The following is a 13,856-nucleotide window of genomic DNA, read 5'->3' on the forward strand; positions in this document are numbered from 1 at the left end:
GAACCTGAAATAGAATATGTTCAAGGCTATGATGATCTTGAAGAAGAAGATGATATAGAAGATTTTGGTGGTTTTGCTATTGACGAGTCTCTCAAGAATAATGGTAAAGTCTTTTCTTTTTTTATAAAGAGAGTAGTGTGGTGTGGATTTTTCATGTATCCTTTCCCAGTTGCTGCACGCTCACTGCCCTGAGTGCATGCACACCATTTCCTGTATTTGCTATATAAAATTCCATTTATATGGATTGTGTTTGAAGTTTCTTATGATTAAAATTTTTCACCTTAAAAGTGAATGCTGATTATGTTGACAATCATTTGTAGAAGTGTGAAGGTTTGATATATCAAATAATTTTATTTTTTTATGTTTTTGCTGAAAAACAAGATTCAGCTCACTTGAGTATGTGATGTTTTACTATACTGATTCTTGTGATCTCATTCTGTGAATATCAAACCTCAGATTTCAATAGGCTTATATATACATGAGGCAAAATGTTCCAATTTGAATTATATGTTTCTGAAATTTATGCAGATGATGCACCTGAGGATGAAGAGGAGATGGGCACAGTTGATCGTAAGAGGTTAAAGATTAGATCAGAGTCTGCTCGTCGAAAGGTGGAGGAAGATGAACCTAGAAAATCAAAAAAGAAAGCTAGGGTTCTGGTTGAGGTTAGTGATCAAAGATCTCCACTATTTTTTTAGATGTTTTTTTAAATGGGATGGAGAACTTCAATTCAAAATTTATTTGAAGTGTAAAATCTGAAATTTGTGTTGGCATGACATGCAAATCTCTTGTAGTCGAAACACAAATGAAACTTATAGGTTGCATTAGGTAAATGTCTCTGGACAAAAGAGATAAATACAGAAGGGACAAAAACATGTTTGGTCAGAGGGATGGAGACATAAAAATAACACCGTCTCTGGAACAGTTTTGTAGTAAATCTCCTTTCTTTCAAAACAGGAAGGATAGGGGGCATTTCCCTTCTATTCTAACTATTTTTGTTCCCTGGCTCGAGATGATAACCAAACACCATCTTGAAATATTATTGACCTCCCTCCCTGACGTTTATAAGTTGCATTAGCTGTTGCTGAGCAGTTGCATCTCTGGTTTTGTGTAAGCATGGCTCCCCAATTTTAAAGATTCATTTTAGCCCCAAAACACTAATCGGACGGGTCCACCATGTTTTTCTAAACAAGACGAGGTATTGATTTGCGCACAGCTTTCTGAGGGGGGAAAACTCAATATATACCACTAAAAGTTTTCTTGCACAGAAACTATTGTGACTGAGCATTGACATACCATCACCTTTCAATTGTTTACCTTTTTATATCTGCCGCAAAAGATAAAAATGTGCACTTACTACTGTTTTTGGTGCTTTCTATCAGGTTGAGAATGAAGATGCTTCTGAAAGGCAGAGGGAAACCTTTTGAGAGGGTTTTAAGACATCTGCGTGTAAAATTGTTGTTCTTTACATCAATTTTGTAATTTAGGTTTCATACTTGGGAAGTTAAATCTCTACTAAAAGTTATATCTTTTGCTTTGTCTTGTTTTTTGTTTTTTTCCCCCTCTACTATCTCTATTTTCTCTGTTATGAAATAATAACTAAAAACATCTAAATTTATATATTATGAGAAGAAATTTTAAGGATTTTAAAGAGATTATTAACTGATTGCCAGGGTATAGGTAATAAATAAGGTGGCATTGTAATGGGAGATACTTTGTTGCAATTAAATAATGGTGTCACATGCATGCATATATATATATATATATGTTTTGGGTATTGAACATTGCAGTGCCCAGCCTGCCAAAGCCGGAAGGGCGGCGTTTGGGTTGTTTCTGTAGTGATATAAATAATCTCTTCATTGGAAGCATCTGAATACAATTACCTAGGGAGTGTTTAAAATCATACTATAGATTATTTTTTAAAGTTATTTTTATTTTAAAATATATTAACAATATATTTTAAACATATTAACTTATCATAACAATCTAAAAATGCAAAAAAAATATTAAAAAAAACCTTTTTTTTTTAAATCATGGAAACACCACTAGAACAAACAGGTATTAATGATTATATCAAGTCATAAGCAACCATTATTGAAGTTATTGTGTCATTTACTAGCACTACATCTGCATTCACACTACCATAATTATACCTCGTAACCTTGAATTTTACTAAAAACTTTTATCTAATACAACTACATCTATTTATTTTAATAACTTTTTTAATTATTTTTATTTAATTATATAATAAAAATAAATACTCATAAAATTGAGCACTAATTTAATACAAAGATTTTTTTTAAACCACAATAACTTCAAAAAAAATCAGGAAAGTTAATTTTTAGTTTTGTGTTTTTTCTAGAATAACTTTTTTATTTAATAATATAATAAAAAAAATAGATGTTTAAAAAATCGATACAAAAAATTAAACAGAAATTCAAAATCGATATATTTTTTAAATAAAAACAAATCAAAATAAATTATGAAGTTTAATTTATAATAATTATGTTTTTTATTTTAAAATATGATAAATAATTTTTTTTATTTAATAATATAATAAAAACTGAAAATTATAAATGGAACATCAAGGTAATATTAAAATATTTTTTCAAAATTACAATAATCTTATATAAATAAAACTAAAATATAGGAAAAAAATTAAGTACATTATCGAAATGGTAACATTAAACTCCGCACAGTCAATTATTATTTTAAATGAATTTTATGATTTTAAAGACACATTTTTATATATTTTTTATTTGATGTATTTGAAGAAATAAACTAAGAAAGGAATAATTTTTTTATATTATTTTTAAATCAAATTTATTGGGTTTATATGTAGACACACACACGATACCTGTCACCGCTAGCTCAATCATGTTTTTTGATACAGGCGGACACCTTGGTGCTATCACTGATATTTTTCATATTCGTTGTAGAAGAAGAAATTTACAGTGTTTACCACCATCCAATAGTGCATTGACAAGTCAGTAATTACATCACCTGCATGTAATCTTATCAGGTTCTGTACGATTATCCGGATCCACGACGAAAATCCCCACCTTCTTCCCTGTCACCTCTCTCGTTTATAACATATTCTAATCATCATCACAGCAACTCTCTTACCAAGAGATCCGACAATGGACCCAGACCCGAAAACCCACCCGATTCTCTCTTACGTCATGGCCCGACTTCCCTCTCTCGGACACAAATCCCCTGACCCCTCCTTCGACATCGAGCAACCACCACAGCCATCACAAGCACCACCACCACCTCAATCTCTATTTCCTCAATTATCCGACCCGGCCCTCCTATCTTCAATGAGACGGGCTGTTGGCGATGTTGCTCAAACCCGATCGGTGCTCCATACCCTAGGCCCCCGGCCCGACCATGAAACCGTGGACACAGCGAAACTCAAACTCAGTGAAATCGAGTCCAATTTATCGAAGCAATTGGAGGATCTTGTGCTTTCTCCACGACCATGTGAGATTGATAGGTTAGAGTGGAGGGCGCATTTGGGTGGGAAAGAGAAGAAGATTCGAGAAGAGGCGGAGAAAGAGAGGGGTTTTTATAAAATGGTATTGCAATTGGATGAAATGCACAAGGATTATGAGAAGTTGTTGAAGGAAGCGGAGGATAAGTTGGTGAAAATTTATAGGAAGGCGGAGCAAGGAGTGGAGGAAGATAAGGAGGAGGAAGGAGTGGAGGTGGAGGCGGAGGTGACTGAGGAGGTTGTGGGAGTGTTGAGAGAGGGGAGCTCGAAAGGGATCGAAAGAGTGGATTTGTCGAATCGGAGACTGAGGTTCTTACCTGAGGGATTTGGGAGGGTTGTGGGGTTGAAAGTGCTTAATCTTTCCAATAATCAACTTCAGGTTTCTTTTTATTTAGTGTTTAGAAATGTAATTTGGGTTTCTCGAAATCTTTTATGCGCTGTGAATTTATAAAATCTTTTGTGTGATAATATAGATTTAATGCACGAGTTGATAAGGTTAGAGTGGAGTTATGATATAATTTTTATGGTATTAAGATGAATTAAGAGGTTTGAATTTGTTACCAGTATTGAATAATTGGTACCGTAAAAGGATTTGTGCATATCAAATCTGTCATTAAAAGAAAGCTATGAATTTCATAGAGCGCTCGAATTGGAATTTGCTACTTGAAAATTGTATCTTACTTGGGTGCTAGCTATGCTTCTGATAAGGGTTTGTTTTAGTTTAAAGCAGTGCTGGTGCATGTGGTTGGTGTGATTGTATTTTCAGCTTTTAGATGAAAATGTTTATTTCAGTTAGATACATGGCATGTCATCTTTCAGAATCATATAGTTACTTGAAGTTACTGGCTGAGTATTCTTTCAATGTTTTGCAATAGTTATTGTAGGATTTACCTTGCCTGGGGTGGAAAGCAAGGAAAAATTCTCTTTTACACACCGTTCATAGGTTCTGTGAACGTGGTTAGTTCTTAATATGTGGCAGTTCTAATGTCCAAAGCTTTCCCAGTAATGATCATACTGCTGAGAGTTCATAGGTGTAGTTGTGGTGTAGTTTAGTAATAAAACAGCGATAAATCAGCAGAATTGATGCAAAAAACAAGTAGGATAGAGGCTGGAACTCTATGTAGAACTTAGTGCTTAGGAAAACCTCAAGTTTATTAGTTGAAAATAATTATACGATAGCTGTAAATCTGGCCTTAAAATCTTTCCCACTTTATTGTTCATGAATCCTATAATGCTGATTATGAGATGTGCAAATCATTGAGAACCAACCTTACTTGTTAACTGCAATATGTAACTTCTCATACTTGTTTTGCTTCGTGGATTGATATTTTTATTATGATAAATAAACATAGTGCTGTCTGTTTGCATTCATGGTAGTAAAAAGTTTGTTAAAAAGTTTGTTCTTGGTGTAGCCCCAACTGAAATCTTGATGATTAGTTTGTCCGTCCAATCCCATTTCATAAATGGTTATTACTTGTATTATTTTTTCCTAGTAACTGAGTAACCTGTGTGAGTGAAACAGGTTATTCCTGATTCAATAACTGGGTTAGAAATTCTTGAAGAGCTCAATCTTGCTTCAAATCTCTTAAAAGCACTGCCAGATTCAATTGGATTACTGCAAAACTTGAAAATCCTGGATGTCTCTAGCAACAAGATAGAGGTCTTGCCTGACACCATTTGTCATTGCAGGTAATTCTAATTCATTACAAGTTTGTCCGTTGACCAGAAATCCTGTGAAGTGGACTTTATTCATCAATGGTTCAGGTCGTTGCTGGAATTGGATGTGAGCTTCAACTGCCTGACATACTTGCCGACTAATATTGGACATGAATTGTCGAATCTTCAGAGGCTTTCGATCCAGCTGAACAAGATTTTTTCTCTTCCCACATCTATTGGTGAGATGAGATCTCTGCGCCACCTGGATGCTCATTTCAATGAGCTTCGTGGCCTTCCCCTTGCTATTGGGAAATTGACAAATCTTGAGATCCTCAATTTGAGCAGTAATTTCAGTGACCTGAAGGAACTCCCTGAAACTTTTGGTGATTTGACAAACCTCAAGGAACTTGATCTCAGCAACAACCAGATTTCTGCCTTGCCTGATTCATTTGGTCGTCTGGATAATTTGACCAAACTCAACTTGGACCAAAATCCCCTTGTAATTCCGCCGCCAGAAGTTATCAAGGAAGGGGTCGAGGCTGTGAAGATTTTTATGGCTAAGAGGTGGATTGACATACTGGTGGAGGAAGAAAGGAAGAGCATGCTTGAAGTACAAGAACAAGCACAGACTGGATGGTTGACGCGCAGCACCTCATTGTTGAAAACTTATGCTACTGGTGTTTTTGCTACTGTTTCAGGATTCTTAAGTCCGAGAGTTCCTAGAGATCCTTATCTTGATCAACAGCTATGACTTCCCAGTCTCTGATATTTCAAGATCCATTTCTAATCGACAGCATGTACATTTGATATGATTGATGAAATGGATTTCTTCTGCATGCAGTTTCTTTTGAAGCTGCAACGATGCCAACTAGGAAGAGCTGCAAAGTCAGCAAATTTTGCTCTTCTTCCACTCAGTCCTATTCTGGTTTTGCCAGACAATAAACAGGTAGATTCTTGGCTATTCTGTTATCAAAACATCTCCTGCATATTGAATTTCACAACAGTTCCTTCTGCTGCTATTAATGTTTGGAAGTTGCTCATAATATCTTAGAACGTTCTTGAAAATGCATATAAGCTTTAGTGGTCGTTCTAGTAATCTCCTGATAACTCTACTAGCGTGAAGAAATGCACAAATGCCAGTCCTCCTGTATAAAGACGCTAAGTATTGTAGGCCATTAAGTGAACTTAATGGTTTGGATTTTTATGTGATAGCATAGACTTTAATGGTTTGGATTAGTGTGTGATGGCATGCATGATGGTTTGGATTACTTGCAGTTTTTGGGTGGACATTTCATCTATCAACACCACCTCATTAATGGAAGATAATGACGCACTAGTCTCTCTTTTAACTCGCTTAGAACACCTTAGTGTGTTAAATGCCAACACCACAAGCCAACTTCCTCTACTCATCTTGCTTCAGCTAATTTCAAGTACTTGTGCTACCTCTGGTCCAGCAACTGTGTCATTAAAAAACAGCTCGGGCAGAGAGCAGGACTCCATCCTCATGCCGGTTTAAAACCCTCAAGGCCTAGATCATTCCTGTATAGATTAGTGAAAATAAAACAATAAAATTAAGTCCAGAAAATCAAACAATTAAGGTGTTCGTAAACAATACGGTTGTGTAGATTATTTACTGGAATACTCTTGATAACGAAGGTGGTGTCAGCTGTATCTGGTCCTGAGGTCGTGTTGAAAGAAATTATAAGTTTGTGAACGTTTGTATGAACAACATGCATGTTGTTTGGGTTATAACAAGGATAGGTGGGTAGAAGCAGGTTTACAACGCAGTTGAAGCAGGGGTAGCAATCCACAATGAATTTGTTTTTTTACAATTTAGTTCGTAAACTTTACTTCTCTCTAATCGCATCTTTTTATGCTCAAACTGATGATCAATTTATCAAGAATTTTTAAGGAGGGACCGAAGTGTAAAACAAGGAGAAAAGTGGTAGTTGTTTAAATCACAACTTTTCGGTCTCTTAATATATCAAAATTTCAATTGTCTTAAATTCCTGGTTTAAGAGAGAAGAAATAAAGTTACTAGATAATGATAGAGAAAGAAAGTATTGATTAATATTGATTTAATCCATAAAAAATTTTTGGTACTGGTATCAATATGTTTTATTAGATAAGGGGAGCCTTACCCGGATGCTCTTAGTAGATTTGAGCTCGGAGATTTTTTTAATTTGTTTTTTTAGTTATTTGAGACCATAATTGAGACCTTCATTATGGCTATGATATGGGGAAAAAAAGCATGTGTCTGGTTGCCTAACTTCAAAAATATATATATATATATATATATATATTTTAAATCGAGCAAACATGTTATTATTAAGGGCTCAGTGTCCAAGCCTAACTTGTCATTCTAGAATGTAGCAGCACTTGTAAAATTTTTTTATTTATTAAAATGCAAAAGCACCTCTAAATTAGCTTGACGTAAAACAAAAAAACATGTTGTTAAGATCAAATAATAAAGATAATTTGTTAATTTTGAATCTATAGATAATTTAAATGATTTAATTTTAATTAAAAAATTAAAAATACATAAAAGCTTCTGGGATGAAGCTAGAGTGTATTTAGTACCGTGACAATATTTGTGGTTGTGGTATGGAGAAAATTGTTTTATAAAAGATATTTTTGGTTGAGTTTGATTTAGTATTTATATATGTTTGATTAAAATGTGATTGAAATTGAGATTTAATAAAAAGTAGTTTAATATATTTGATTAAGAATGTTTTTTGAATTGATGTTATAAAATAAGTAGAAAGATATATATTAATATTAATAGTTTTTAATTTAAATATTATAGATTTAAATATTACTATTACATCATAAAATAAATAATATTTTATATAAAATATTTTTTTATTATTCCATTAAACTATCTATAATTTCATTATATATGAAATTCATCTGATAAGGATTGCAATTTTCATGATTTTCTAAGCATGCAACAACATCAAGTTAAATATTATCAAGAATAAAATTGAAATTACAATTAAATTCTGTAAATATTATATTATTATATAATCTTTTTTTTAATTTATGTAACATTATTAAATAATGTTAAACAATAGTTTTTCAAATAAAATTCAATTAAAAATAAAAATAAAAATTAGATTTTTTTTATTTGGTCGAATTGAGTTTAATATATTTTGGGTTTAATATATTTAGATTTAAAGTGAATTTAATCTGACCATGAATAATAAAATTATTTTTTATTATAAGATCGCAGGAGAAAGGCAGAAGCAACTTTAAGCTTCCTTGGCAAAGTTATGTTTTCAACATAAATTATATAAATAATAAATTAAGTTTTAGCATTAATCAATCAAACATGTTGTTTATACAATTTATTTTAAAAACAAAAGCTGTTGTGAATACTACCTCTCAGTTCTCAAAGTATTTAAGTTTTATAAAAATATTAAAAAAACTAATATCCTCAAAATAATTTGAAAATTATATTAAATCACAGTAAAAAAATAATCTTACCTCAAATCCTACCTTAATTGTTTTTTGGCCAAGGGTAAATTCATTATAACAATATTCAATGAATAGTGTTTTTAGTTTAGGGGTACACTGAGACCTTTTCATGTGCTAACAAACCTTTTTTTTTTTAACTTTAAATATTTCTTAAAATAAAAAAATGTCTATAAATTAAGTTGATATTAAAGAAAAAAATCAAGTTCAAAAGACCTAAGACGATAGTTTTGTTAGTTTTTCTCCTTTTTATTTATGGTATATCTAAATAATTTAATTGTTTTAAAAAAAATTAAAAAATCTAATATATTTTCAAACAATTTAAAAATAACATTGAATTGAATTATAATAAAATAATTACTTTATCTCAAATCCTAGTTCAACAGTTTTTTTTTTTTTTTGTCTAATAGCAAATTCATCATCACTATATTAATGATTAGTGTTGCGAGTTGGTGGATAAAGTAATAATGAAAGGTACGGCAAATTAATTAAAAGCTTGCTGCTGCGTCTTTTCAAGGGTATAGACAACGGTGAAACAGCCACAGTGAACTCCTCGAAAAGATGAATCATAGGGTACATTGAAGAGTAATTAATATTCAAACCCCCCACCAATAGGGAAAAAAAGACATATTATGGGTTAAACCGTAATTAAATTATACATCTCCAGTCCAGTTCTTAAATTAATAATAACTATGCATGTTCTAAAACAAAACAGTGTTTTGATGTGTAAATGGTAAAATTATAGATTTTGCCAAATTTTTTTTTACTTTAATGATACTGTAGTGGTGGTAAAATATTAATTTTTGAGTTTTTTATTTTTATTTTTATAAAAAAAAGTTTTTATTTTTTTTCTCATTACATTTTATATTTTTATCATTTTACACTTGACCTACTTATTACCATTTTATTTTTTATCTTTATTTTTTTAATATTTTTTTAGTTTTTTTCTTTACATTTTTTTTGGAAAAAAATATTTTTTTATTTTCTATACTTTGAATATTTATCATTCTACACTGGATCTATTTATACTATATTTTTTTCTTATCTTTATTTTTTTGTAATTTGTATTTAAATTTTTTTAAAACAATTATTGTACAAAGACTAACCAAATGATATTTTACTATAACAACTGTAATTTGTTTCTTTATTTTGCTATGTTAAAAATTAACTTAAAATCTTACATGATTTTAATAATACATATAATTTTTACTATAAATATTACTATAAGTAAACATTGACCTTTTGATTTAATGTTATATTTGTTGCTTAATCTAACAAAAAAGCGTTAATAATATCTATACATTAATTTTTTTGAATTAGATAAAAAAAATTGTTCAATCTACAGTGAAACGAGTTGAATAGTTTTTATTATTATTATAATCTACAGTGAAACGAGTTGAATAGTTTTTTTTTTATTATTTACTAGAGCATATAGTTGTCAATGTATTAAAATAAATGCATGCATAGACTTTTTTTATTTATAATTAGATTTTAAAAAAATTATTTGAATGGCTTGTATATTTATTTGTATTTTGCATAAAAAATATTTGTCCTGCTACAAAATATTAGTCAAATAACTAGTAAATAAACTAAAATAGATGTTTCACTTTGATCTATGCACAAAACACTATAAATTTAAATAATATAATAATAATTTTACTCTTTTCTATAGAAATAATATACTGGCTATTAGGGATAATATGATTATTTCATAAGACTCATTAATTATTATTAGATTATTTCATGACAACTTGATGTTTTCATATTCTTACAATACAATACAATGATAAAATTATTTTAATTTTTTTTTTATTAATGTTAAGAGGGTTTTTTGAATTTTTATTTTTTTAAATGCATACTAAAATAACTAAATTATTTTTAAAGTAAAAAAAAATGACATCCAATGGCTTTTTTGTATTTTTATTATGAGTTTTTTTAGTTATAATTAAATTGATTAAGAAGCAATTTAATATTTTACAAAATATAAAATATTATTTAAATATTAAAACTATCTAGACCATAAATTGCATGCGTTAGCATGTGCATTGTGTCCACACTATTACGATGGCACATGACATTTTTGAGATATTTGGTCTTCTTTTTAATTTAAAGCATGGTAGCAAAATGAGTAGCAGTGCAATGAAAATTACTCTTTTCTTTTCTTTTTTACCTCTTTTTTCTTTCACCGTCTTATGATTTGAGCCAAGTTGGCCAAGTTGAACGATGTTATATTTTGTATCAGATTTAATTTTTATTTTTTTAATTATTATTTATCTTGTATGGAATCTTATTTTTATTTATTTTTTATTCCATTTCATTTTTTGATATTTAGTTTTATTTTTTATATCAAATTTTATTATTATTTTATTATTTGTTGTTTTCTTATTATTTTCTTAATTGAAGTTGTTTTTCAATTTTATCATTCAATATTTAATTTTATTTTTTATATTAAATTTGATCCTAATTCTTTTGATTGCTATTTATTTTATTTTAAATCGTTTTTTTATTAATTTGTTTTTCATTTTCATTCCTCATTTTTCGGTTAATTGGAAGTTTGCCTTCATGTTTTCTTCAGATTTGCTTTTTATGGAATAATCATTGTTTTATGATCTGGATTATGGATTTGAAAAATTAGATTAAGTTGACTTTGATTTTTTTCCTTTATTAAAATTGATTTTTTTCAATTTTATTATTCAACATTATATTTATTAAGGATTGGCTTTCTTGATTTTTTTTTTTCTTTATATGAAGTTATCTATATCTAATGTATTGAGTCGTAGGCTTTTGTAGGTTAGTTCAAATTGATTCAAGTTTTTATTCCATTTCATTTTTTGATATTTAGTTTTATTTTTTATATCAAATTTTATTATTATTTTTTTATTTGTTGTTTTCTTATTATTTTCTTAATTGAAGTTGTTTTTCAATTTTATCATTCAATATTTAATTTTATTTTTTATATTAAATTTGATCCTAATTCTTTTGATTGCTATTTATTTTATTTTAAATCGTTTTTTTATTAATTTGTTTTTCATTTTCATTCCTCATTTTTCGGTTAATTGGAAGTTTGCCTTCATGTTTTCTTCAGATTTACTTTTTATGGAATAATCATTGTTTTATGATCTGGATTATGGATTTGAAAAATTAGATTAAGTTGACTTTGATTTTTTTCCTTTATTAAAATTGATTTTTTTCAATTTTATTATTCAACATTATATTTATTAAGGATTGGCTTTCTTGATTTTTTTTCTTTACATGAGGTTATCTATATCTAATGTATTGAGTCATAGGCTTTTGTAGGTTAGTTCAAATTGATTCAAGTTTTTTTTTGTTATTTTTTTTTTTTTTTTGTCCTTCAACATTAGATTGGTTTGATAATTGACCCTCATAATTATATTTAATTTTCTTTTCACGAGATTATTTCGATCTCACAATCAAGTCATAAATTTGATAAGTTAGCTCAAGTAGATTCATATTTAAAAAAAAAAATTATTTTCAACATTTGATTTGCTTTGAATTGAATATTGAATTTGTGTTCATGATTATTTCATTTTCATTTAATTTTTATTTTATTATTAAATAAGATTATAAATTTTTTTAAAATATTTAAAATATATATTTTTGTAATTTTTACAAGCAATTACTTATATTATTAAATTAACTAAATTTATCAAACGATCTGAATTTCATATTTTTCCCTTTTTTTTTTTAAATACTAGTGCTGTCTAAATATATATTTTGTATTTTTTAAAAAAATTAACCTGACTAGCAATTTAGCACTGATGACCTATTTAGTCGGAACACTAAAAAGATAGTAATTCCCTGCACGAAGTATCCAACGGCTAGTATTGCCCCAAAATCAACAATCCGAGCCGAGAACAACATCACCGTAAATAATGGAGCAAGACTGGCACCACCAACCTCCCCATGTGCTCACATGCTTTCCAATTTCTTTCCACTTTCCCATCAATTGATCAAGAAACTGCCCCTTTTTCTTTCTTCTTCCTTCTCGTTAAGGGTTTCTTTCTTTCTTTCTTTCTGTTTTTATCAGAGACATGTCCAAGCTGTCTAGAACATCTTCTTCTTCCAAAACAACAACGTTGTTGTTGTTCTTGTTCCTGTTAATGTCGGCCCTCTTGGTCTCCTTCTGTGCTCTGGTGTGCTACTTCTACGCTTGTACTGCTAACCCCAGCAGACTCAACTGGGCTGGTTTCTTTGGGTCAGCCTTCTTGGTTTCCGGGGTCTTATTACTATCAACATTGCTTGTTGTTGCTGCCCGTGCCACGGTGTTGACATGGATCACGGTACTGGTGCTTCTAGCATTTTCGGGAAAGCGACGCCGGGTGCTTGTTCAACAAGGGAGGAAAATCACTGCTGATGTTGTTGTGTACTTGATTAGAGGGGCTGCTTAGACCCATTAACGAGAAGCAACTCAGGATGTAAAGGGAAACTGCAGTATTTGAAAGAATATATTTCTCTGTGATTATCTTTCTCCTTTCTAGTTATGGCCTCTGGTGTTTTTGCAGTGCTCACTGTCTCTTTGTAGTGCTTTTTTCACATTGTATTTCGTCTTTCTTCCCTTTTCTTTTCTATATATATACTGAACAGCATTAAGGGTTCGTACATGTTTATTGCAAATCTTTTTTAAAGGGTTTGTCTCAACGATTGTTGGTTCGATCTTGTAAACAAATTGATAAGAAATTTTCACTTCTTTAGCTTCTCTCATTTCGCCATTTCTTTTACCATGACTGTGACGAAAACATATGTCAAAATGAAATACGAAAGGCCAGTTAAGCTCCAACCCAACTAAAAGCAAATACCGAAGTGATTAATTAGATCTCGTCAATATCAATCTTCTAGTTGTTTTAACAAGCAACCCCGAAAGGGGAAAAAAAAAACGAGGCTGTTTTGTTTTTTATTTTTAAGAAAACATTGGTTAAAAGCTTGACTTATCTTACGTGTGATCTGAGTGTGTGATCTGAGTTTGGTTGTTCGTCAACTTTTAAATCTAGTTTTAAATTATAATAATAATTATTTTTATTATTATATTAATTTAAATTATTTTTAATAATTAATCCTTCTGATAACAGTGATTTAAACCTTATTTCTAATTGACTCTCAATAAAAATTTTAGTACCTACCTATTTCTTGTGGTAACCCAAATAAATTTAAGTTAATCATTTTAATATATAATCTTGGCCTTGTTTCAAATTAATTTATAGGTCAGATTTTAAAA

General features: G+C 29.8%; 3 protein-coding genes across 4 annotated transcripts in view; all 3 read left to right on the forward strand.

Annotated features, from left to right (window-relative positions):
* Positions 1-1,542, forward strand: part of LOC105140887 (protein MAK16 homolog) — a 4,076-nt gene extending 2,534 nt beyond the window's left edge. Inside the window, exons 8-10 of the mRNA XM_011047927.1 lie at positions 1-103; positions 529-665; positions 1,383-1,542. Of these exons, the coding sequence (XP_011046229.1) occupies positions 1-103; positions 529-665; positions 1,383-1,427 (285 nt within the window). The 3' untranslated portion in view covers positions 1,428-1,542. The remainder of the gene's footprint in view (positions 104-528; positions 666-1,382) is intronic.
* A 1,381-nt stretch (positions 1,543-2,923) lies between these two features.
* On the forward strand, positions 2,924-6,936 carry LOC105140888 (plant intracellular Ras-group-related LRR protein 9-like). 2 transcript variants are annotated; one of them, XR_845265.1, is made up of 4 exons: positions 2,924-3,872; positions 5,016-5,182; positions 5,258-6,095; positions 6,570-6,936. XR_845265.1 is itself a non-coding variant. In XM_011047928.1 (3 exons), the coding sequence occupies exons 1-3, from the start codon at positions 3,141-3,143 to the stop codon at positions 5,898-5,900; spliced, it is 1,542 nt and encodes a 513-aa protein (XP_011046230.1). In that variant the 5' UTR covers positions 2,924-3,140; the 3' UTR covers positions 5,901-6,387. The 2 variants fall into 2 exon arrangements, 1 of the variants encoding a protein (XP_011046230.1); XM_011047928.1 differs by lacking the exon at positions 6,570-6,936 and having other exon boundaries at positions 5,258-6,387.
* A 5,739-nt stretch (positions 6,937-12,675) lies between these two features.
* LOC105140908 (uncharacterized) lies at positions 12,676-13,032 on the forward strand. Its single transcript, XM_011047952.1, has one exon. It carries the CDS (start codon positions 12,676-12,678, stop codon positions 13,030-13,032), a length of 357 nt encoding a protein of 118 aa, XP_011046254.1.
* The last annotated feature ends 824 nt before the right edge of the window (positions 13,033-13,856 follow it).

This window comes from Populus euphratica, unplaced genomic scaffold, assembly GCF_000495115.2.
Source record: "Populus euphratica unplaced genomic scaffold, PopEup_1.0 scaffold145.1, whole genome shotgun sequence".
Lineage (NCBI taxonomy): Eukaryota > Viridiplantae > Streptophyta > Magnoliopsida > Malpighiales > Salicaceae > Populus > Populus euphratica.